This window comes from Ornithorhynchus anatinus, chromosome 2 (assembly GCF_004115215.2).
Source record: "Ornithorhynchus anatinus isolate Pmale09 chromosome 2, mOrnAna1.pri.v4, whole genome shotgun sequence".
Classification (NCBI taxonomy): Eukaryota; Metazoa; Chordata; class Mammalia; order Monotremata; family Ornithorhynchidae; genus Ornithorhynchus; species Ornithorhynchus anatinus.
This window is the reverse complement of record NC_041729.1, coordinates 138574840-138599847: the sequence shown is the minus strand read 5'-3', so window position 1 is coordinate 138599847 and position 25008 is coordinate 138574840. Positions and strand designations below refer to the sequence as shown.

Sequence of the window (25008 nt, the reverse complement as noted above, 5' to 3'; positions counted from 1 at the left end):
GAAAGCAGAGGGAGCAAGTCAGGATGATTTAGAAAGGAGAGGGAGAGAAGGAAAGGGGGGCTTAGTCTGGGAAGGCCTCTTGGAGGTGTGCCTTCAATAAAGCTCTGAAATGGGGGGAGAGTAATTGGAAGGGACAGCATTCCAGGCCAGAGACTGGATGTGAGCTAGGAGTCAGCGATGAGGTAAGAGAGATGGAGGCACAGTGAGAAAGTTAGCTTTACAAGAGCAAAATGTGCAGGCTAGGTTTTAGAGGGAGAGTAGTGAGGGGGCAAGATGGTGGAGTGCTTTAAAGCCAGTGGTGAGGATTCAATCTCCTCTGCTAGACTGTAAACTCCTTGAAGACAGGGATTGTACTAATGATATTACACTCTCCCAAACACCTAATTCAAGGGGCTACACAAATATTTTTGGCTTATAATCAGTGAGTCTTACTTTCAGATAAGGCTCATCCTCACTTGTGATGGCTTAAAGAAACCCTTAAATGTTTCCCATTCAAATGCTGGAGGAAAGAGGGTTGGAGGCCAATCAATTAATCAATCAATGGTATTTTCTGAGTGCTTACTATGTGCAGAGAACAGTATTAAGCTCTTGGAAGAGGACAATACAACAGAGTTGATAGACTCATTCCCTGAACACAAAGGTTTTAAATATCTACAGGGGGAGACATCCATTTATTTAAAAATGCAGATACGTACACAATTGCTGTGGGGCTGAGGGTGCTGGTGAATAACAAATGCTTAAAAGATACAGATCCAGGTACATAGGCAATAAAGAAGGGAGAAGGAGTAGGGGAAATGAGGTCTCAGTCAGGGGAGACTGAGGATGAATGTGGCAAAGGCTCTGTTATCTTCATATTTCAACTAGGTGTCCAAGGCTGGAGCAGGGAAAATTATTTTTCCTTGATTTCCTTTTGGACCTGAAGAGAATGGCTAGAGAGTCTTCCCTGATAACTAACACCCCGAATCACAATCAGGCATCAGCTGCCTCTAGCACCAACAAATTTATTCAGTGTCTCCCCCAGCACTGGAGGCTACATGTATAATTGATTTTACAGTCAATTGATTTATTCCGATTACACTATCGTAAAGACTTTTATGTCTGTCTCTCCCCATAGAGAGCAAGCCTCCAAATGATGACAGCAGTGCCAGGCGATGAGAATCAGCATGGTCTAAGCGGAAAGAGCATGGGCCAGGAAGTCAATGAACTGGCTTTTAATCCCAGCTCTGTCACTCACCTGGTGGGTGGCTTTGGTCTAGTCATTTAACATCTTTGGGCCTCAGTTTCCTCATCTGTAAAATGGGGATTAAATACTTGTTCTTCTTTCTCCTTAAAACTGTGAGCCCCATTGGTATAGGGACTCTGTCCAATCTGATCATCTTGTATCTACTCCAGTGCTTAGTTCAGTGCTTGACACATAGTATGTGCTTGAAAAATACCACAATTATTATTATTACCACCATCTTCCTTGTCCCAGAAGCCCACAGTGCCACCCTTGACTCTACACTATCATTCAACTTTCACATGAAATCACAGCCACATCCTGCTTATTCTTTGTGCACAACAGCTGGGAGATCGGCCCTCTCCACCCAGCATTAACTTACTCTCTGGTCTTCCATTCATTCATTCAATAGTATTTATTGAGCGTTTACTATGTGCAGAGCACTGTACTAAGCGCTTGGAATGAACAAGTCGGCAACAGATAGAGACAGTCCCTGCCCTTTGACGGGCTTACAGTCTAATCGGGGGAGACAGACAGACAAGAACAATGGCAATAAATAGAGTCAAGGGGAAGAATATCTCGTAAAAACAATGGCAACTAAATAGAATCAAGGCGATGTACATTTCATTAACAAAATTAACAAAATAAATAGGGTAATGAAAATATATACAGTTGAGCAGACGAGTACAGTGCTGAGGGGATGGCAAGGGAGAGGGGGAGGAGCGGGAAATGGGGGGAAAAGGGGGTTAAGCTGCGGAGAGGTGAAGGGGGGGTGGTAGAGAGAGTAGAGGGAGAAGGGGAGCTCAGTCTGGGAAGGCCTCTTGGAGGAGGTGAGTTTTAAGTAGGGTTTTGAAGAAGGGAAGAGAATTAGTTTGGCGGAGGTGAGGAGGGAGGGCGTTCCAGGACCGCGGGAGGACGTGGCCCAGGGGTTGACCGCGGGATAGGCGAGACCGAGGGACGGTGAGGAGGTGGGTGGCGGAGGAGCGGAGCGTGCGGGGTGGGCGGTAGAAAGAGAGAAGGGAGGAGAGGTAGGAAGGGGAAAGGTGATGGAGAGCCTCGAAGCCTAGAGTGAGGAGTTTTTGTTTGGAGCGGAGGTTGATAGGCAACCACTGGAGTTGTTTAAGAAGGGGAGTGACATGCCCAGATCGTTTCTGCAGGAAGATGAGCCGGGCAGCGGAGTGAAGAATAGACTGGAGATGGGCGAGAGAGGAGGAAGGGAGATCAGAGAGAAGGCTGACACAGTAGTCTAGCCGGGATATAACGAGAGCCCGTAGCAGTAAGGTAGCCGTCTGGGTGGAGAGGAAAGGGCGGATCTTGGCGATATTATAAAGGTGAAACTGGCAGGTCTCGGTAACGGATAGGATGTGTGGGGTGAACGAGAGAGACGAGTCAAGGATGACACCGAGATTGCGGGCCTGAGAGACGGGAAGGATGGTCATGCCATCCACGGTGATAGGGAAGTCTGGGAGAGGACCGGGTTTGGGAGGGAAGATGAGGAGCTCAGTCTTGCTCATGTTGAGTTTTCGGTGGCGGGCCGACATCCAGGTGGAGACATCCTGGAGGCAGGAGGAGATGCGAGCCTGAAGGGAGGGGGAGAGGACAGGGGCAGAGATGTAGATCTGCGTGTCATCTGCATAGAGATGGTAGTCAAAGCCGTGAGAGCGAATGAGTTCACCGAGGGAGTGAGTGTAAATGGAGAACAGAAGAGGGCCGAGAACTGACCCTTGAGGAACTCCAACAGTTAAAGGATGGGATGGGGAGGAGGCGCCAGCGAAGGAGACCGAGCATGACCGGCCAGAGAGGTAAGAGGAGAACCAGGAGAGGACAGAGTCCGTGAAGCCAAGGTGAGATAAGGTATGGAGGAGGAGGGGATGGTCGACAGTGTCAAAGGCAGCAGAGAGGTCAAGAAGGATTAGAATGGAGTAGGAGCCATTGGATTTGGCAAGAAGGAGGTCATGGGTGACCTTAGAGAGAGCAGTCTCGGTAGAGTGGCCTAGTCCAGTCTATACTACACACTGCTGCCGAGATCATCTTCCTGAAACATCTCTTGGCCCACATATCTCCTCTCCTCAATACCCCGCTCCACCAAATTCCTGTGTCTCTCCACATCAAACACTTTCAGCTTCAGGGCTCCGACCATCTAGCTCCACCTTTCCTATCTGCTCTTTTTACCTCCTATTCCCTAAACACTGCTTCATTCCTCCCAAACCAACCTTCTATCTGTACCTTACTCATGCTACTCCTCTGCCTTGGAATTCCCTCCCTTCCCTCATCAGACCACAGCTCTATCAACATTCTTTAAATCTCACCTATTCAAACAACTTTTCCCCAGTTGTTTTCCCAACACCCTGAGCTATATCGCGCCTTCATCCAACTCTGGCACTTATGAATTATTTACATCCTTTACTTATTTTGACTAAAGTGGATATTTTTGAGTTTGTCTCTTCATTTATAATACAGGCTCCTTGTGGGTGGGAAAATGTCACTTCCTATTCTGCATTTCCCAAGCCTGTAGCACAGTGTGCTACACGTAGAGATTGCTCAATAAATGTTTCTATGGCTATTACTATTATTACTACTATTACCACTACTGCTTCTACTTATTGGTAGGGAACATATATTGTGCTTCCATTGAATTTTCCCAAGCACCTATTTAACTGTTTTCCTGCTCCTCCCCTCCCAGAGCCCCCAGTGCATGGATCTTTCTTGGGACCATCTTGGGGATTGAGAATTTGTAACTCTCCAGGAGTCCCCACTGCCTTTTACTTTGGAATGAAACAAAGGTAGATGCCAATCAGTTTCACTCCTAATTGGCTGCTCTGTCTGGGGCTGGAGGGTCAGGCAGGCTAAGGCCAGGAACGGGGCCGCTGCTAAGCCTGTTGAGTAAGGACGGAGGAAAAACCAAGGCCAGCCCATTCCAGGAGTCTCCCTGTGCTTGGCCAGCACAACGTATCTGGAGTGGGAAGCTCTTGGGGGAAAGAGAGAAAGGGAATAGAGCCAAGATCCGCCCTTTCCTCTCCACCCAAACGGCTACCTTACTGTTACGGGCTCTCGTTATATCCCGGCTAGACTACTGTGTCAGCCTCTCTCTGACCTCCCTTCCTCCTCTCTCGCCCCGCTCCGGTCTATTCTTCACTCCGCTGCCCGGCTCATCTTCCTGCAGAAACGATCTGGGCGTGTCACTCCCCTTCTTAAACAACTCCAGTGGTTGCCTATCGACCTCCGCTCCAAACAAAAACTCCTCACTCTAGGCTTCAAGGCTCTCCATCACCTTGCCCCTTCCTACCTCTCCTCCCTTCTCTCTTTCTACCGCCCACCCCGCACGCTCCGCTCCTCTGCCGCCCACCTCCTCGCCGTCCCTCGGTCTCGCCTATCCCGCCGTCGACCCCTGGGTCACGTCCTCCCGCGGTCCTGGAACGCCCTCCCTCCTCACCTCCGCCAAACTGATTCTCTTTCCCTCTTCAAAACCTTACTTAAAAATCACCTCCTCCAAGAGGCCTTCCCAGACTGAGCTCCTCTTCCCCCTCTACTCCCTCTGCCATCCCCCCTTTACCTCTCCGCAGCTAAAGCCTCATTTTCCCCTTTTCCCTCTGCTCCTCCACCTCTCCCTTCCCATCCCCACAGCACTGTACTCGTCCGCTCAACTGTATATATTTTCGTTACCCTATTTATTTTGTTAATGAATTGTACATCGCCTTGATTCTATTTAGTTGCCATTGTTTTTACGAGATGTTCTTCCCCTTGACGCTGTTTAGTGCCATTGTTCTTGTCTGTCCGTCTCCCCCGATTAGACTGTAAGCCCGTCAAACGGCAGGGACTGTCTCTATCTGTTGCCGACTTGTTCATCCCAAGCGCTTAGTACAGTGCTCTGCACATAGTAAGCGCTCAATAAATACTATTGAATGAATGAATGAATCTCATGTAATGAGTACAGTGCTCTCCACACAGTAAGTGCTCAATAAATACGATTGAATGAATGAATGAATGAATCTGGAGAATAGGGACAGGCAATGGGAGCATTGGGTGGTCTCGTCTATCCACTGACCACTTACCCACATCCTGCGTCTGGCCTGGAACGCCCTCTTTCTTCATACCTGAAAGACAATTACTGTCCCCCCGCCACACACATTTCAGAGCCTTTTTGAAGGCACATCTTCTCCAAGAGGCCTTCCCTGAATAAGTGCTCTTTTCCTTTTCATTCATTCAGTCGTATTTATTGAGTTCTTACTGTGTGCAGAGCACTGTACTAAGTGCTTAGAAAGTACAATTCAGCAATAAAGTGAGACATTCTCTTCCTCAGAGGGATTACAGTCTAGAAAGGGGGGGCAGATATCAAAACAAGTAAACATGCATCAGTGTAAATAATTAAATTATATATACCTCAAAACAAGTAAACAGGCATTAATTATAAATAGAATTATAGAAATGTACATATATATACACAAGTGCTGTGGGGTGGGGGGTTAGAGCAAAGGAAGCAAGGCAGGGCGACGGAGGCAGAGGGGAGCTGAGGAAAAGCTGGGCTTAGTCTGGGGAAGGCCTATTGGAGGAGGTTCCAGGCCAGAGGTAGGATATGAGCCAGGTGTTGACGGCGGGACAGGCAAGATGGAGGCATAGTGAGAAGGTTAGCACTAAAGGAGCCGAGTGTGCAAGCTGGGATGTAGAAGAAGTGAAGGGAGGTGAGGTAAGAGGGGGCAAGGTGATGGAGAGCTCTTCCAACCTCTTCTGTATCTCCCTGACTTGCTCCATTTTTAATCTCTCCCAACCCCAGCCCCACAGCATTTATGTACCTATCTGTAATTTATGTAGTTTAATTAATGTATTTTCCCCCCTCTAGACTATAAGCTCAAGGTGGGCAGGGAATGTGTCTGGTATTTGTTCAGCCAATGTCCTCAGAAACATGGTTTTCCTGGGCAGGGCAGCCCAGAAATATAAATACACAAATGATCATGAATATGCAGAACACACAAACTCTAATTGTGAAAGGTTTTCTAATTCAACGATGTAGCTCAGGGCTTGAACTTGGGCACACTCTTCACAAGGCCAGGAGAACTTTGAATCAGATGAATCAATCAATCAATGGTATTTATTGATCGATTACTGGGTGGAGAGCATTGCATTAAGTGTTTGGAACAGTTCAGTACAATAGAATCAGATGAATCCCATTCGATATACTTTGTCAGCTATAATGCACAAAGCTCTCAAGACCACCATTTCAGAAAGTCACATTCTCATTAGCACTATACACAAAAGCAGGGCTTGGTCTCCTTAGATGTTAGATTTGTGCCAGCTGACCTGACTCTTGGATTTGGTCTCTTCTTCTCCATGATATACTCATGTCTGCTTGTGCAGCTTGTGCAGCTCCCTATCACCACCCCCAACCCCCATGAAAAATGGTGAAATTATTGTGCCTAGAGTTCAAAAACACTCAAAAGGAACAGTTCCAGTTCTTGACCTAGTAAATGGGAAGAACACAGAATTTCTCACAAGTTGTGCAGGCGGTCCTAGAGAAACAGCACACCTAGTGGAAACAACATAAGCCTGGGAGTAAGGGGATTTGGGTTCAAAGTCTGGCTCCACCACTGGCCTTTTAAATGACTTTGGGCAAGCCACTTAATTTCTCTGTGCTTCAGGATCCTCAGCTGTAAACTGGGAATTCAATACCTGACTCCCCCTACTTAAACTGTGAGCCCATGTGGGACGGGGACAGTGTCTAACCTGATTATCATATATCCTCATTTCAGCATTCAGAACAGAGTAGATGTTTAATAAATGTCACGGTTAGTATTAAAGGGGATGGAATGAGAGATTCAGGGAGAACTATCTGAAGAAAAACTGGGGGACTTGATTATTTTTCCTTTTGATGAAGATAAGATCAAAAAGGAATGGTTAAAAGCTGATGAAAGGCAACAGCAGTTTATACAATTTTCTGTCATGTTTAGGGGGACAGACATCCTAATGGAAAGAAGAAGCCCCCAGAAACACAGGTCAGAGCTCCAGATGAGCTAGGCAAAGGTAGGTAGGAAAGACTCAACCAAAAATTTATCTAGGCTGGACTAGGCAACCTTCCAATTTGGCTATAGTAGATAATGGGGAGAAAAACACAGAAGAGCCTAAAGCCAGTTATGTAAGTATGCAAGTTAAGTAAGCTATGACACTCCAACTAAATGCTTGTTTAGCCCTGAAATAAATAAAAATGGGGATGAATTTCTAGATTGGAAAGCTTTCAAGAGCCTTGACCTAATGAGGCTTACTGGCCTTAGTCTCAGGACTAAGCAGCAGAATTGGAAGGAAAGGCTGGGGTTAAAAGGGATGGAATCTTGTCTATCTGGATGCCAGTGTTCAGTGTGTCCCAGTGCCAGGTGGGAACTGGGACACCACTGCAAAGATATACATCTGACACCCTCTGAGAGTGGCCAGAAACCAGATTTGGAAACCACTTTCTGCTCCTTCTTGTGCTTTCCAAATCCTGCAGTGACACTGAGTGGTTGAGAAAAGTCTCATTGCAACCATGAGGGACTAGGGTCATTTTCTCACCTCAGCCAGCCTGACCAGCTTCAGGATCCCCACTTTGATCTCATGGGTCCTCAGGGCATACACTATGGGGTTCAGGGCCGGGGGGATGACATTGTGCAGGACATTGAGGAGGACTGGGATGAGGGACACCTTCCCCTTTGCACTGTGGGTAATGGGCAAGACCACAATCACTGAGTAGAAGAAGAGGATGAGGATGATGTGGGAGCTGCAGGTGCTCAGGGCTTTGGAGGCGGCTTTGGCCGAGTGTAACTTCAGTACCGCCAGCAGGATCAGGGCATAGGAGAGAATGATGAGACCCATGTCACTGCCCATTAAGATCCAAGCCACAGACAGCTGGAAAATGCTGTTGGCTTTCCTGACATCACATGCCAGGCTGGTGACGGCCAGGTTGGAGCACAGACAGTGATCAATCTCATTCCTGGAACAGTAAAGACGCCTTGCGGCCAGGACAGGCACTGGGATGACTAGGACACCATTCCTGACCACCATGAACAGGGTGGCCTTGAGGACAAAGCCTTCTGTGATGACAGTAGGGTAGCGGAGGGGGTGACAGATGGCCACATACCTGTCCAATGCCATGCACAGAAAGATGCCAGACTCCAGCCCCAAGAAGACGTGAATAGCATAGATCTGAAAGAAGCATTCTGAGAGGTTGATGGTCCGGGCATTGAACCAGAGAATGGCCAGGATCCTAGGCATGATGGTAGAGCTCAGACCCATGTCCACCAGGGCCAAGACAGCCAGAAAATAGAACATTGGCTGGTGCATAACTGTTTCCTTCCAGATGGTGAGCAGGATCATCACATTGGCCATGAGGGCCAAGAGGTAGAGCAGGCCCAGAGGGATAGAGAGCCAGTGCTGCCAGCTGTGAATGCCCGGGAAACCCATTAGGATGAAATCAGTCACCTGGAGGTTGGAGTCATTGGAGGCTCCGATGGACACAACCATCTTTTTGAGATGCGCAGGCTGATGGTTGGAAGTTCCTGAAGTCACTCCCTTTTTATATCCTTCCCCTCTAATGCCCCTTCACTGGGAGCCCTGTTCAGCTCTCTGGAACAGTAACTGTCCTCTTTCCTCTGGGTCCCTTCAATAGCCTTGTGGATCTGGGGAATTTTAAATCAAGATGCCATGCTCCAAGAAGGGCACACTGCTGGGAAATATTGGGTTGAGCAGGAAAAGACAAAAAAAGCAAATGAAGACACAAGCAGGAGGTAACAGAGGAATCTTGGGCCACACCCCGATGCCAACAAAGTGGCAGGTGAAAATATTTCTACATCCCAATGGATAGGTGATAGGAGCTTAACTTGGCCAGAAATAGGTAAGTCCCTTCCTCGCCGACTCCAAAGGCAGCAGAAATGATGTGGAAAAAAATATAAACAGAACTCTTGGTGCAATTTCAAATTGACAGAAGGAAAATGATTTTCCCCATGTAGTAGAAGTAAGAACAGTATTTTTCAGCACTTAAGTATGTTGAGCATTGAAGTGAGCTTTGGGAAAGTATATAGAGGTGGTCATTAAACTAGATCCTTGTTCCCTGGGGAACTCACAATCTGACAATACAAACTGGGGAGGGCTGCCAGAAGATGTGGGCTTGATCAAAACACAAGGACAAATACAGTAATAAACACAATGATCAGTAGGGTGCTGTAGACAGAGAATCAAAAATTCAATCTCCAAGTGCCTCAGAGTTGAAGTTCACCCATCGCCACAGTGACCACTACAACACCCATCAGTCTTCCTGGGGTTTTGTGGATGCCTTGAGCTGAAGGTGCTCTTCTCCTTCCCTCTGGAGTGGTGGACGGATAGAGTGCAGTCTCCTCTCCCACCAAGAAGCTAGAGCTGTAAAATCATAGCTCTTTAATAATTACAAATAAAATTAATCTAATTTAATGAGTACTTATTATTTGCAGAGCACAGTAAGAAGCACAATCGATCATTCATATTTATTGAGTCCTTACTGTGTGCAGAACATTGCACTAAGCTCTTGGGAGAGTAAAGTATAACTATATAGCAATGGAAAGTCTTGTGGGCAGTGGATAGATCCCGGGAAAGGCATATAATAATGATAATAATAATGATGGCATTTAAGTGCTCACTATGTTCCAAGCACTGTTCTAAGCACTGGGGTAGATACAAGCTAATCAAGTTGTCCCACGAGGGGCTCACAGTCTTAATCCCCATTTTACAGATGAGGTAACTGAGGCACAGAGAAGTTAAGTGACTTGCCCAAAGTCACACAGCTGACAAATTGTGGTGTGGGGATTAGAACTCATGACCTCTGACTCCCAAGCCCAGGCTCTTAACACTAAGCAATACCGCTTCTCTGTTTACCATCCAACTAAAGTAGTTCTGGTTCAGTTAGACTCAATTTGACCCTCCCTCGGAACTGACACTGCTAGTCCCTTCAGCCTGAAGAGGAATCTGATTCTGCTTCTCCGGACCTGTTCTCTCCAGATCAATACTGCCTGGCTGGGTACTCACCAGCGGTATGCAGAGGGGCTGTGGCTTCTCCCCTCTGATAGGGGTCTGCAGTGGGAATTTGGCTCGTTCTTTAGGGGCCATCTGGGCCAAAGACGTGGTGATCTGGGCCTTTATAGTGAGAAATGGCAAGAGGAAGCAGCTCTATAGCTGCAGGAGGAGGGTGACCTGGGCCTTGGGGCTGCTGGGAGCCCCTGAGTAGCACCTGGTATTCTCAGTGATTCCAGCTCAGCAGAGCCATTCACATGAGAGAGAGGGTCCCTGGTGACATCATTTGAGAAATCTGGCCCTCAAGCATTGAAATATATATCCCTTTTTCCTAGTAAGTTAAATATAGTGGGCTCCAATTCTGTGTTCACCCTGATGGCACCATCTAGGTTGGGTTGGCTGGAATAGGGATAGGAGCTGGGATGTTTGATGATTGGGATTTGGGAAAAGAACAGGTGGAGAGGTTCCTGGGTCTCAGGTCCCCATCTTCTCCCTAAATCTCCAGTGGCCCAGAGTGGGCAATGTTGGGTACAAGGCAGTACCCAAGAATGGGTGTGCTTGTATTGCCCTTTCAGCCCTAGGACAAAAGCACCTTCACCTCATTACTGAAGACCAGGCAGAGATCGTCAGAGGATGGGTCAGAGCACATGCAGGGTACACATGTAAATACCAAAGCCCTAGTGTCCCTTCACATGTACATGATGTCACAAGCCCTCGGTTCATACCAACCAGAACCTTCCTGGACTGGGAGAGCCTCAGTAACACATAGTACAGTTCAAACCACACCTCTGATCACCAAGGTTACTGTGGTAAGTTTCTTACTTAGTTTTACTGACATGCAAGGGAGTGACACGTATGTACTCTCCTTTACTTAACCATTCAAGGGTCCAATACCAGGCTGTGGTCAAAGGAGCCCCTTCTATCAATGCTTCTTCTTTCTGATTCCAAGTGCTGCTGCCTTCTGCTGCTTTCTAGTGCCGCTCTCACCTTGCTTCCTTCTTGCTTCTCGAATGCTTATGCTCCTCTGTGTGCCACTGTGCTGACTCCAGGTGCCCCCTGGCCACTCAAAGCGAGAGCATTTTATGCCTTTTATTTGCTTTAGCTGTCACATCTGGGGTTCTACTTGGCAATCATTGTTTGGTCCAGGCCTGTTACCAGATAGAACAGGGAGAGAAGGCCATACCTCCCTCCATGCCCACTCCCACAGGCCAGCAATCACCTGCACTAGGTATAGCCCATCAGTGCCTTCTCAAGTCTCTTCCTTGTTGTCGTTCACGGGACCACAGACAGTCACTAATAAGGAAGCTTACTGTGGGCTCGCCACTCATGAGAACTGTGAATCGGCTATATCCTGCTTGACAGATTTGGCGTACCACAATGCAGTGAGACCTCAAATCCACCATAGGTGCTGTGGTCAGAATGTCACATTCCCAAAAGCACCACCCACAAAGTAGGACTGGTCTCCAGAATGTTTCAGACATATCATCTAGACTGTAAACTCGCCCTCCAGACTGTAAACTTGCTATCGGCAGCAAATGTGTCAGCTAATTTAGTTGCATTGTACTCTCCCATTCATTCATTCGTTTGATCATATTTATTGAGCACTTTCTGTACTAAGCACTTGGGAGAGTACAATATAACAATAAACAGACACATTCCCTGACCATAACGAGCTTACAGTCTAAAGGGGGAGCAGGACATTAAGATAAATAAATAAGTTACAGATATGTACATAAGTGCTGATTTTACTGTGTGTATATCTATAATTCTATTTATTTATATTGATGCCTGTTTACTTGTTTTGATGTCTGGCTCCTCCCTTCTAGACTGTAAGCCTGGTATGGGCAGGGGTTGTCTCCTTTAATTACTGAATTGTACTTTCCAAGCGCTTAGTACAGTGCTCAGCACACAGTAAGTGCTCAATAAATATGGTTATATTGAATGAATGAATGGATGAATGAAAGTGCTTTGGGGCTGAGAGTGAGGATAAAGCACTTGGTAATAATAATAATGTTGGTATTTGTTAAGCGCTTACTGTGTGCCAAGCACTGGTCTAAGCACTGGGGTAGATACAAGGTAACCAGTTTGTCCCACGTGGGGCTCACAGCCTTAATCCCCATTTTACAGATGGAGTAACTGAGGCACAGAGAAATCAAGTGACTTGCCCAGGTTCACACAGCTGGCAAGTGGCTGAGGCGGGAATCAAACCCATGACCTCTGGCTCCCAAGCCCGGGCTCTTTCCACTGAGCCACACTGCTTCTCTATAGTGCTCTGCACATAGTAAGCACTCAATAAATGCTACTGATTGATTGTCATCCCAATCATTCTTATTACTGGACTTTGTCTCCTCTTTCTCATGACACACACTTGTAAATTTATCTCCCACTCCCACCCTGGATATGAGCATGAAATTACAGTGTCTACAGTTCAAAAATCCTAAAAGGAAACAGAGCCAGCTATTAGGAAGCACGTAAAATTTGTCAAGAGTTGTGCAGTTGGTTCTGGATAAGCAGTGTGGCCTATTGGAAAGGACATGATCTTAGAAGTAAGGGGATCTGGGTTCTAGTGCCCTCTCTGAGAGTTGTCTGCTGTGTGACTTGGGCAAGTCATTCAATTTCTCTTGGTCTCAGGTTCCTTACCTGTAAAATAGGGATTCAATATCTATTTCATCTTCCTACTTAGACTATTCATTCATTCATTCAATAGTATTTATTGAGCGCTTACTATGTGCAGAGCACTGTACTAAGCGCTTGGGATGCACAAGTCGGCAACAGATAGAGACAGTCCCTGCCGTTTGAGGGGCTTACAGTCTAATTGGGGGAGATGGACAGACAAGAACAATGGCAATAAATAGAGTCGAGGGGAAGAACATCTCGTAAAAACAATGACAACTAAATAGAATCAAGGCGATGTACAATTCATTAACAAAATAAATAGGGTAATGAAAATGAGTATGATGTGGGACAAGGGCAGTGTCTCACCTGAATATCTTGTAATAATAATTATGGTATTCATTAAGTGCTTACTATGTGCCAAGCACTGTTATAATCACGGGGGAGATACAAGATAATCAGGTTATCCCACGGGAGGCTCACAGTCTTAATCCCCATTTTACAGATGAGGTAACTGAGGCACAGAAAAGTTAATGTTGGTATTTTTTAAGCACTTACTATGTGCAGAGCACTGTTCTAAGTGCTGGGGTAGATACAGGGAAATCAGGTTGTCCCACGTGAGACTCTCAGTTAATCCCCATTTTACAGATGAGGTAACTGAGGGACGAAGAAGTTGTGACTTGCCAATGGTCACACAGCTGAAAAGCGGCGGAGCCGGCATTCAAACCCATGACCTCTGACTCCCAAGTGTGGGTTCTTTCCACTGAGCCACACTGCTTCTCTATCCACCCCAGCACTTAGTAACAGAGTTTGGCACATAGTAAGTGCCTAACAAATATTATTGTTATTATTAATAATAATGACAATAACTTTAAAAAAGGATTTTAGATGAGAAATCCAAAGAGGATTATTCAATGGAAAATTGGTGGTATTTAATGGTCTCTCTTTTACTATGAAATAAGGTCAGAGAGAAACGGATGTGTGTTGGTGAGAGGGAATTGAATTTAATAGAGTTTTCTGTTTTAAGTCAGCAGAAATCCCAGTGGGAACTGAGGACTCCCAGAGAGCTTAGGCCAGATACCCAGGGGTGTTGGCAAAGGTTGGAAGGACCCAACATGAAATATTTCCATTCTGGGCTAGTTAAACTGGCACAGGAGACCAGAAACCTCTAATGCCAAGAAAAAACATGAAGCATATTTAATGAAATTATAGACAATATAATATCCAAATTGACATTTTGTCTCCAAATTGATTATTTTTCTGATTCCGATTTTGATTCATCAAAGGATGGGTCAGAGTACCTGCAGGGCACACATGTAAATACTAAAGCTCTAGTGTTCCTTCCCATGAACATGAGAAGTGTGAATCAGTTATATCCTGATTGGCAGATTTGGTGTACTGTGGTACAATAAGATCTCAAATCCACAGTAGGTGCTGTGGACTTGAGATCCAGAGCAAACATTGCAAATGGGTTGAGCAAAGGAAATTCAGAAACGAGAGGGAGATAAGTAATCTAGTCTGCCCACAGCTGACTATTCAATCCTGGACTCTGGCAGCTTCTCCCAGAGCCATAGATAGGATCAGGGTCCCAGATGCCCAATGCCAAATCGCCCCAGGAATTATGGAAGATAAAGAAGCAGCGTGGCTCAGTGGAAAGAGCCCGGGCTTTGGAGTCAGAGGTCATGAGTTCGAATCCCAGCTCTGCCACTTTTCAACTGTGTGACTGTGGGCAAGTCACTTCACTTCTCTGTGCCTCAGTTACCTCATCTGTAAAATGGCGATTAAGACTGTGAGCCCCACGTGGAACAACCTGATGACCTTGTGTCTACCCCAGCGCTTAGAACAGTGCTCTGCACATAGTAAGCGCTTAACAAATACCAACATTATTATTATTATTATAAAACACAGGCCTGGTAGTCACAAGGTCATGGGTTCAAATTCTGGATCTGCCACATGCCTGTTCCGTGACCTTGGGCAAGTCACTTCACTTCTCTAGGCCTCAGTTACCTCATCTGTAAAATGGGGATTAAGTCTGTGAGCTCTGTGTGAGACAGGGACTGTGTCTAACCTGACAAACTTGCACCTATCCCAGTGCTTAGAACAGTGCTTTGCACAGAGTAAGCGTTTAATAAATAGCATAACTGTTATTATTATTATTATGTCTGCCTGATGCACTAGGAGGAGCATACGGACACATGTGAAAATTCAGAACATCCTGATTGGTGACCATCACTTACTTTTATTAAAACCAATCAGAACCTAAAATTGGGCTGGGTGCTTGTTACTCTCTTAGAGATCTCAATCAATCAATCAATCCATCGATGATGTTTACTGAGTATATAAATATGCAGAGAATCATATTTATTGAGGGCTTTACTATGTGCAATGCACTTAGTAAGCACTTGGGAGAGCACAATACAATAATAAACAGACACATTGTTAAGCACTTACTAGGGCCAGGCACTGTAGTAGATAAAAGTTAATTGGGTTGAACACAGTCCCTGTCCTACACAGGGCTCACAGTCTTAATCCCAATTTTACAGATGAGATAACTGAGGCACAGAGAAGTGAAGTGACTTGCCCCAGGTCACAGAAGATAAGTGGCAGAGGTGGGATTAGAATCCAGGTCCTCTGACTCCAAGGCAAAAGTACTGGGACTTAGTAGACTTGTTCCCTGCCCATAAAGAGCTTACAGCCTAGAGGTATTAGTGAAGATAGGAGTCTCTCCCTACTTCTGGTCTGATGTAATAGATGGAGCAAATGAAAGGATGGGAAAACCCAGAGCAGAATGATGACCATCAATTTCTGTCTATTACGAACCACCCAGAGCCTAGTTTGGCGCTTCTTATTCTCTAGCAAATAGCAATCAATCAGTTAATGATATTTATTGAGCACTTAATAATAATAATAATGGTATTTGTTAAGCACTTACTATGTGTCGAGCACTGTTCTAAGCACGAGGGTAGATAATCAGGTAATCAGGTTGGCCCACGTGGGGCTCAGAGTCTTAATTCCCATTTTACAGATGAGGTAACTGAGACACAGAGAAATAAAGTACCTTGTCCAAGGTCACACAGGAAACCAGTGGCGGAGCGGGAATAAAAACCCTTGTCCTCTGTCTCCCAAGCCTGTACTCTTTCCGCTGAGCCCCGCTGCTTCTCAAAATGACTTATGACCTAGACATAAAATATCTAAGCACTGTACTCTTCCAAGGGCTTAGTACAGTGCTCTGGACATAGTAAGTGCTCAATAAATACAATTGATGGTGATGATGATAATGTATTCAGCACTTGGAGAGTACAATGTAATGGAATTGGTAGACATGTTCCCTGCCCTCAAGGAACAGAAAAATGACCTGAATCTTCCTGGATCTTGTCAAGTACCATATACAATAGGGGGATGGGGGGGCGGCGGGGTGGGCGGAGAAACAAAGAAGAGCCTGGAGCCAGTTTAGAAAGCTACAGAACAATCATTGAAGCACTTCCCCTAACTGTTCTTTCAGGCCTGAAAAAAGTAAAAATGGAGATGACTTTAAATACATGTTTCCCCCCAAATACTTCGATTGTGCCCCAAGTCCGGCAGGGACTGTTTCCTACCTAAATATCTCGCATCTACCCCAGTCCTTGGCCCATAAGGAGCCCTTCATAAATACCACAGATCTCATTAAAAAGATTTATATGAGAGATCCAGGAAGGAATATTCAAAGGAAAATTAGAGGTGTTCCATGGAATCTCCCTTAGGATGAAGATAAGGCCAAAAGGAAATGGGTAATAATTATAATTGTAATATTTGTTAAACAATTACTATGTGCCAGATACTTTACTAAGCTTGGGGTAGATATGAGGTAATTGGGCTGGACACAGTCCGTGTCCTGCACATCTTCACAGTCTTAATCCCCGTTTTCCAGATGACGTAACAGAGGTACAGAGAAGTAAAATGACTTGCCCAAGGTCACACAAAAGATATGGTTCACTTTCTCAACCCACACGGCTTGATCAGGTTCAGGATCCCCACTTTGATCTCCTGGATCCTCAGGGCATACACTATGGGGTTGAGAGCTGGAGGGATAACATTGTGCAGAACATTGAAGAGGACCAGAATGAGGGGTACCATTTCCTTTGCACTGTGGGTAATGACCAAGACGATGATTGCTGAGTAGAAGAAGAGGATAAGGATGATGTGGGAGCTGCAGGTGCTCAGGGCTTTGGAGGTGGCTTCAGCCGAGCGCAACTTCTGCACCGCCAGCAGGATCAGGGCATAGGAGACAATGATAAGACCCATGTCACTGCCCAATATGATCCAAGCCACAGCATGCTGGAAAATGCCCTCTATGTCTACCCCAGCACTTAGAACAGTGCTCGGCACATAGTAAGCGCTTAACAAATACCAACATTATTATTATTATTATTATTTAAATGCTGTTGGCCTTCCTGCCATCACAAGCCAGGCTGGTGACGGCCAGGTTGGAGCACAGACAGTGGTCAATCTCACTCCTGGAGCAGTAATGATGGCTTGCAGCCAAGATAGGCATTGGGATGGCTAGGAGACCATACCTGAACACCATGAACTTAGCGGCCTTGAGAACAAAGCCTTCTGTGATGACAGAAGGATAGTGGAGGGGGTGACAGATGGCCACATACCTGTCCAGTGCCATGCACAGAAAGATACCAGACTCCAGCCCCAAGAAGACGTGAATAGAATAGATCTGAAAGAAGCATTCTGGGAGACTGATGGTGCGGGCATTGTACCAGAGCAAGGTCAGGATCCTGGGCATGATGGTAGAGCTCAGACCCATGTCCACCAGGGCCAGGAAAGCTAGGAAATAGAACATAGGCTGGTGCAGAACTGTTTCCTGCCAGACGGTGAGCAGAATCATGGTATTGGCCACAAGGGCCAAGAGGTAGAGAATGGCCGTGGGGATGGAGAGCCAGTGCTGCCAGCTGTGAATGCCGGGGAAACCCATTAGGATGAACTCAGTCACCCCGTGGCTGGAATCATTGGCGCCCCTGTGGACACATCCATCCTTTTGGGATGCACAGGCTGATGTCAGGAAGTCACTTAAGTCACCTCCTTTGTAGTAGCCAATTCTTCTAATTCCCCTTCTCCAGAGTCTCAGTTCAGCTCTGTAACAATAACTGTTTTCTTGCCCCTGTGACTCTCAGATCGGCTTGTGGCTCTGGGAGGTTTAAATCAAAGTTCCATGCTCCTAGAAGAGTACACTAATGGGGAAACCCAGGTTTTTCCAGATCTTGGTTTAACTGATACTCCAAACAGGGGAAGAAAAAAGCAAGAGGCAAGAGAAGAGACTTGGGTCATGCCCTATTGCCAGGAAATTGGCAGGTAAAATATTTCCACCTCCCAATAGATTGGAGTTTAAACTAGCCCAGAAATGTGTATGGGAGTCCCTTCTTGGCTGACCCCAAAGGTAGCAGACAGATATGATCTGGAAAAAAATGGAAAGAAAAAATTTGGGGTGCGATTTCAAATGGACAGAAACCAAATAATTTTACCCATGCAGTGGAAGTAGTCATACTAGTAGTAGTACCGGTAGTTTTAATAGTAGTAGTTACATTATTTAATCAGCATTTCATGCTTGCAGAGCATATTAAACAACGGGAATGAATATAGAGGTGGGAATGAGACACGATCCTTGTTCCACAAAGGGGTTCACATTCTGGGAATACAAACTGGGGAGAAAGGCCTGCAAATAGACATATAATCAGTCAGTCAGTTGTGTGTAGAGCACTGTACTAAGCATTCGAGGGAGTATGGTACAATGATAAACAGATACATTCCTTGCCGGAATGATGAAACAATGAAACACTAACAAAGACACAGACACAAAGACCAATAAAAAAATAAAAACAAACAGCAGGATGCTGTGGCTAGAGGATCAAAATTTCGAGCACCACGTGGCTCACTCAAAGGCTCATCCATAGCCACAGCATCTGCCACACCAGTCTCCAGTCTTCCCATAGTTTTGTGGAGGCTTCATCCTGTAGGTGCTATTTTCTTTCACTCCAGGGTGGTGAAAGACAGGACAGGGTGCAGGCTCTTCCCCTCCCACTTCCACCATGGACCTAATGCTGTACAATAATAGGGCTTTTACAATTAAATAAAAAAAAGTCTTGTGGGCAATGGAGGGATCCTGGATAAGGCACTTGGCCATTGAACAGTTAACTCTAAGGTTCTGTTTTAATTTGGTCAATTGCGACCCTCCCTCTGAGCTGTCTCCACTACCCCCTCTAGCAACAGGAGGAATTTGATTCTTCTTCTCAAAAACAATTATCTCTGGATCGATCACATCTGGGCTGGGGTACTCACCAGTGTTCTGCAAGGGTAGGGCTCCTGGTCTCTGACAGGGGGCTCCAGTGGGAGCCCACCTCCTTCTCTGGGTTCTGCCAGTGCTGAAGCCATGGTGCTCTGAGTATTTAAATTGAGATGGAGTGGTAAAGAGTCACTATTCAGCTGCAGGCGGAGGGTGGGCTGGGACTTGGAGCTGCTAGGAGCCGCAGAGGAACACTTGGTAGCCAGAGCGATGCCAGCCCAGCAGTCACTCACATCACATCAGTGGTTCCTACAGCATTGAAATTCAAGTCCCTTTTTCTCAGTGCACCAGGTGTGGTGAACCCCAGTTCCACATACAGCTTCCACACCATCCAGGTTGGGATGATAGTTGATTGAGGTCTGGGAAGAGAACCGGTGTGGAGGTTCCTGAGTCTCAGATCCCCATCATCTCCCTAAATTTCCAGTGGCCCAGAGTGGGAATGGCCTAAGGAGTGGGGTGCTGGGAGCCAGGCAGGCCCCAAGAGTGGGTGTATCCGGTCTGACAGACTTTGTGTGCCATTAGGTGCTGTGGCCAGAATATCATGATCCCAGAGAAGCAGCAGGGCTTAGTGGAAAGAGCACGCACTAGGGAATCAGAGGATGTGGGTTCTAATCCCGGCTCTGCCATTTGTCAGCTGTGTGACTTTGGGGAAGTCACTTCACTTCTCTGTGCCTCAATTACCTCCTCTGTCAAAGGGGGATTAAGACTGTGAACCCCACGTGGGACACCTGATGACCTTGTATCTACCCCAGTGCTTAGAACAGTGCTTGGCACATAGTAAGAGTTTAATACCATCATCATCATCATCATCCACAAAGCAGCACTGGTCTCCAGAATGTTTGGTATCCCTGCCACTCTACACTTTGGCATGGTGCTTACTATGTTCCAAGCATTGTATTCATTCACTCATTCACTCACTCAATTCAATCATATTTATTGAGTGCTTACTATGTGCAGAGAACTATAAAGCCCTTGGTGTACAGTGTAACAATAAAAAAACACATTTCCTGCTCATGATGAGCTTACAGTCTAGAGGGGAAGACAGGCAATAATAAAAATAAATAAATGACAGGTATATAAAGTACTGTGGGGCTGGGACTGGGGATGAATAAAGGGAACAAGTCAGAACGACCCAGAAGGGAGTGAGAGAAGATCGAGGTACATTGAGAGGGTTATCATTAGAGGAACAAAGTCTGCAGGCTGGGTTGTAATAGAATTGTACTAAGTGCTGGGGTATATATAAGGTTAACCAGATCAGAACACAGTCCTATCTCATATGGGCTCACGGTTTAAGTAGGAGGAAGGAGGATTTAATCCCCATTTTACAGATAAAGAAACTTGGGCATAGAGAAGTTAGTTGACTTGCTCAAGGTCACACAGCAGATGAGTGACCAAACTGAGATCAGAGCCCCAGTCTTTTAACTCCCATGACCCTGTTCTTTCTGCTAGTCCATTCATTCAATTGCATTTATTGAGCGCTTACTATGTGCACAGCACTGTACTAAGCGCTTGGAATGGACAATTTGGCAACAGAGAAAATCCCTGCCCAACATTGGGCTTACAGTCTGAAAGGTGGAAACAGATAACAAAAGAAAGCAAGTAGTCAAATCAATACCATCAAAATAGATAAATAGAATCATAGACATATATACACATCATTAATGAAATAGAGTAATAAATAATATATACACATATACGCAAGTGCTGTGGCGGGGGGGAGGCGATAGAGCAGAGGGAGGGAGCAGGGGCAATGGGGAGAGAAGGGGCAGAAGGAAAGGGAGGGCTCAGTCTGGGAAGGCCTCCTGAAGGAGGCGAGCTCTCAGTAGGGCTTTGAAGAAGGGAAGAGAGTTAGTTTGGTGGATGTGAGGAGGGAGGATAATCCGGTCAGTGGTAGGATGTGGGCCAGTGGTTGACGGCGGGACAGGGGAGAACGAGGCACTCTAAAGGCTAGTCCGCCCTAAAATCCAAATTGATATCATTTCTCCTAATTGTATTTTTACTCTGAGTCCTAGTTGAGTCCCTCCAAGACCCTGATCTACAGTCAACATCCACAGCGAATCAAACGTTTGGGCAAAGGAGGCTCAGGTACATGAGGGAGATCAGTAATCCAGTTTGCGCACAGTTTAATATTCAATCCTGGACTCTGGCATCCTCTCCCACAGTTTAAAATTGGATTAGGGATCTAATTGTTCAATGCCAAATCTGCCTAGGCATTACAGAGAAGCTGCATGGTCTGGTGGTCTGTAACACTCAGCGAGGTACTTCACTTTTCTACACCTCAGTTTCCTCATCTGTAAAATAAGCATGAAGATTCTGAGCCTCATAGGGACTCTGTCCAACCTGATTTGTTTGTATCTGCCCCAGCATTGAGTACAGTGCCTGACACATAGTAAGCAATTAACAAATAACACAACTGTTACTATAGAAAGTAATGCTTTGTTTAGATATTAGTTAAGCACTTGCCATGTGCCAAGCACCATACTAAGCACTGGTATAGAGAGAAAATAATCAGGTCCCACATGAAGCTCACAGTCTAAGTAGAAGGGAGAAGATATATTGAATACCCTTTTGCAGATGAGGGGATTGAGGCCCAAAGAAGTTTGCCGAAGGTCTCACAGCAGACAAGTGGCTGAGTGGGATTAGAACCCAGGTCCTCTGACTCCCAGGCCCGTACTTTTTCCACTAGGCCAAGCAGCTTCTCAAATATGAATTAAAATATGCAATTATGAGTTCTGCCCAACCTTTTTATGGTAATTGCTAAGCGCTTACTAGGTGCCAGGCACTGAACTAAACAAAGATGTAGATACAAGCTGATCAGGTAGAATATAGTCCCTGTCCTACAGAAGGGTCACAGTCTTAAGTACCATTTTACAGATGAAATAATTGAGCCTTAGCGAAGTTAAATGGGTAGCACAATGGAAGCATGTGAACAAAAGAGCAGAGTGATGACCATCAATTTATGTTTCTTACCAGTCAACCAAAGCATAACATGGGGCTGCCCGCTTGTACTAATTGACTAATCAATTAGTCAATGCTAGTTACTGAGAATTTAGGCTGTCCAAAGCACTCTAGTTAGCCCTTTGGAGAATACAATAAAATAGAGTTGCTACAATATTCCCTACCCTCAAGGAACATATAAAGAACCAGAACTGTACTAGGACATGTCATCTTCAATATATAATGAAATAAAATTCAGAAGAGACTAGAAAGCTACGGTACAATTATGGAATCACTTACCCTAACTTCTGTTTCAACCCTAAAGAATTGGAGATGACTTTCTGGGCTGGGAAGGTTTCTGGAACCTTTACCTTATGGGTTTCACAGCCCTGAATCTCAGCACTAGAAGGCAGGTTTTGGAGGAAATGGTGGGATTGGAAGAGATTGGATCTTGTCTATCTGGATGTCTGTTCAATGTGTCTCACTGAACTGGATCACCACTGTGAAGATATACAACTGACCTGACCTCAAAGAGCCTTGCTTGGAGTGCCACTCGTGCTCCTTCTTGCAGCCACGGCCGACCCAGAGTCAATTTCTCTCACCAGTCAACCTGATCAGCTTCAAGATACCCACATTGATCTCCTGGGTCCTCAGGGCGTACACTATGGGGTTGAGGGCTGGGGGGATGACATTGTGCAGGACATTGAGAAGGACAGGAATGAGGGGCACCTTCCCCTTTGTACTATGGGTAATAGACATGACCACGATCACTGTATAGAAGAAGAGGATGAGGATGATGTGGGAACTGCAGGTGCTCAGGGCTTTGGAGGCGGCTTCGGCCGAGTGCAACTTCAGCACCGCCCGCAGGATCAAGGCATAGGAGAGAATGATGAGACCCACGTCACTGCCCATCAGGATCCAAGCCACAGAGAGCTGAAAAATGCTGTTGGCCTTCCTGTCATCACACGCCAAGCTGGTGACACCCAGGTTGGAGCACAGACAGTGGTCAATCTCATTCCTGGAGCAGTAAATACGATCTGAGGCCAAGACAGGAACCGGGACAACTAGGAGACCATTTCTGAACACCATGAACAGGGTGATCTTGAGGACAAAGCCTTCTGTGATGATAGAGGGGTAGCGGAGGGGGTGACAGATAGCCACATACCTGTCAATTGCCATGCAAAGAAAAATGCCCGACTCCAGCCCCACAAAGATATGAATAGCATAAATCTGAATGAAGCATTCTGGGAGGCTGATGGTGTGGGCATTGAACCAGAGCATGGCCAGGATCCTGGGCATGATGGTGGTGCTCAGACCCATGTCCACCAGGGCCAGGACAGCCAGGAAATAGAACATCGGCTGGTGCAGAACTGTTTCCTTCCAGATGGTGAGCAGGATCATGACATTGGCCACAAGGGCTGAGAGATAGAGCAAGGCCAAGGGGAGGGACAGCCAGTGCTGCCAGCTGTGAATGCCCGGGAAACCCATTAGGATGAACTCGGCGACCTGGGGACTGGAGCCATTGGAGGCCCCGATGGACAGAAACATCCTTTTGGGATGCACAGGCTGGTGGCGGGAAGTCCCTGAAGTAACTGCCTTCGTATTACCCACCTCTTCTAATGCCCTTTCACTAGAGTTCCTGTTCAGCTCTCCAAAACAGTTACCGTCCTCTGTAACTCTGTAACTCTGAGCCTCTGTGACTCTCTGATTGCCTTGTGGATCTTAGAGATTTTGAATCACAGTTCCATGCTCCTAGAAAGGCATACTGCTGGGGAAATTCAGGTATTTCCAGCCTCGGAGTGAGCAGGAAGCTAAACAGAAAAAGAAATAAGTAAAAGGCAACAGAGAAGTAGAGGACCAGGCCCTATTGCCATCGAAATGACAGAGAGAAATATTTCATCTACCCAACAAATAGCTGATCAGAGTTTAGCTAGTCCAGAAATGGGCGTGTGGGTTCCTTCTCAGCTGACCCCAAAGGTAGTAGAAATGATCTGGAAACAATAGAAAGAAAATTTGGGGGTGCAATTTCACATAGACAAAAAACAAATCATACCCATGGAGTAAGAGTAATAACTTATTAAGCATTTATTCAGGATTTCATGTTTGTAGATCACCGTACTAAGTGCTGGGAAAGTATACAGAGGTGGGAATGAGATATAGTTTCTGCTCCTACAGGGGTTCACAATCTGAGAATAGATGTGATGGACGGGGCCTGGAAACACACACAAAGAGTGAAGAAACAATAAAACACCAATGTAGCATAAAATATAATAATGATAAACAAAGAAGAAACAACAAACACCAGGGCGCAGTGGCTAGAGGATCAGTAATTCAGGTTCCATGTAGCTTAGATCTGAAGGCTCACTTATAGCCACGGTGCTGCCTGACCAGCCCCAGTCTTCCGGCGGTTTGGTGGAGATTTCAGGCTGCAGGTGCTGTTTGCTTTCCCTCTAGGGCAGGGGAAAGCAAGATGAATCTCCTCTCCCCCAGTAGATCTAATGCTAAAAAATCATAGCTCTTTTACACATAAGAGTACAGGTCTTGGGGGCAGTGGAGGAATCCTAGGAAAAACAAATGGGCATTGACCGGCTATCTCCACAGATCTGAATCAGTTTGGTTCACTGCGACCCTCCCTCCGAGTTGACCCTGTTGACTCCTGAACTCTGCAAAGGGGCCTGATTCTTCTCAGGACCACTCCTCTCCAAATTGAACCTGCTTGGGCTGGGTACTCACCAGTCTGCAAAGTGGGTTGGGCTTCCCCTCTCCGACAGGGGTTGTAGTGGGACTCTGGCTCATTCTTCAGGCTCTTTCACTTAGTACTTTGCTTTGCACACAGTAAGTGCTCAATAAATATGAATGAATGAATGCCCTGGGTATTTATGGTGAGAAGGGACAGGGAAGAGCCACT

At 46.1% G+C, this 25008-nt stretch overlaps 3 protein-coding genes across 3 annotated transcripts; all 3 read right to left on the bottom strand.

The window, feature by feature from the left end:
• Positions 1–7744: 7744 nt before the first annotated feature.
• Positions 7745–8704, bottom strand: LOC100093566 (putative olfactory receptor 56B2). The gene has a single exon (XM_001521777.2). The coding sequence runs from the start codon at positions 8702–8704 to the stop codon at positions 7745–7747; it is 960 nt and encodes a 319-aa protein (XP_001521827.2).
• Positions 8705–16804: 8100 nt separating this feature from the next.
• LOC100680865 (putative olfactory receptor 56B2) lies at positions 16805–18911 on the bottom strand. Its single transcript, XM_007663962.1, has 3 exons — positions 18793–18911; positions 17255–17841; positions 16805–17160 (listed from the first exon to the last, which is right to left on the bottom strand). Exons 1-3 carry the CDS (start codon positions 18909–18911, stop codon positions 16805–16807), a joined length of 1062 nt encoding a protein of 353 aa, XP_007662152.1.
• A 481-nt stretch (positions 18912–19392) lies between these two features.
• LOC100093570 (putative olfactory receptor 56B2) lies at positions 19393–23648 on the bottom strand. The gene is made up of 3 exons (XM_001521780.4): positions 22703–23648; positions 22401–22458; positions 19393–19522 (listed from the first exon to the last, which is right to left on the bottom strand). Exons 1-3 carry the CDS (start codon positions 23646–23648, stop codon positions 19393–19395), a joined length of 1134 nt encoding a protein of 377 aa, XP_001521830.4.
• Between the last annotated feature and the right edge of the window lie 1360 nt (positions 23649–25008).

What these genes read in the sequence shown, in the direction of transcription:
- LOC100093566 (XM_001521777.2), bottom strand. Translation starts at nt 8,704, where the DNA reads ATGGTTGTGTCCATCGGAGCCTCCAATGACTCCAACCTCCAGGTGACT.
- LOC100680865 (XM_007663962.1), bottom strand. Translation starts at nt 18,911, where the DNA reads ATGGTGGAAGTGGGAGGGGAAGAGCCTGCACCCTGTCCTGTCTTTCAC. An exon ending in TATGGGAAGACTGGAGACTG is followed by an intron (nt 17,842 to 18,792) that starts GTGTGGCAGATG and finishes ATGTGTCCACAG; the next exon opens with GGGCGCCAATGATTCCAGCC. An exon ending in TGATGGCAGGAAGGCCAACA is followed by an intron (nt 17,161 to 17,254) that starts GCATTTAAATAA and finishes TAGACATAGAGG; the next exon opens with GCATTTTCCAGCATGCTGTG.
- LOC100093570 (XM_001521780.4), bottom strand. Translation starts at nt 23,648, where the DNA reads ATGTTTCTGTCCATCGGGGCCTCCAATGGCTCCAGTCCCCAGGTCGCC. An exon ending in GAAGCTGATCAGGTTGACTG is followed by an intron (nt 22,459 to 22,702) that starts GTGAGAGAAATT and finishes TAAAGGTTCCAG; the next exon opens with AAACCTTCCCAGCCCAGAAA. An exon ending in GGGTTGAAACAGAAGTTAGG is followed by an intron (nt 19,523 to 22,400) that starts GTAAGTGATTCC and finishes TTCTCTTCCCAG; the next exon opens with ACCTCAATCAACTATCATCC.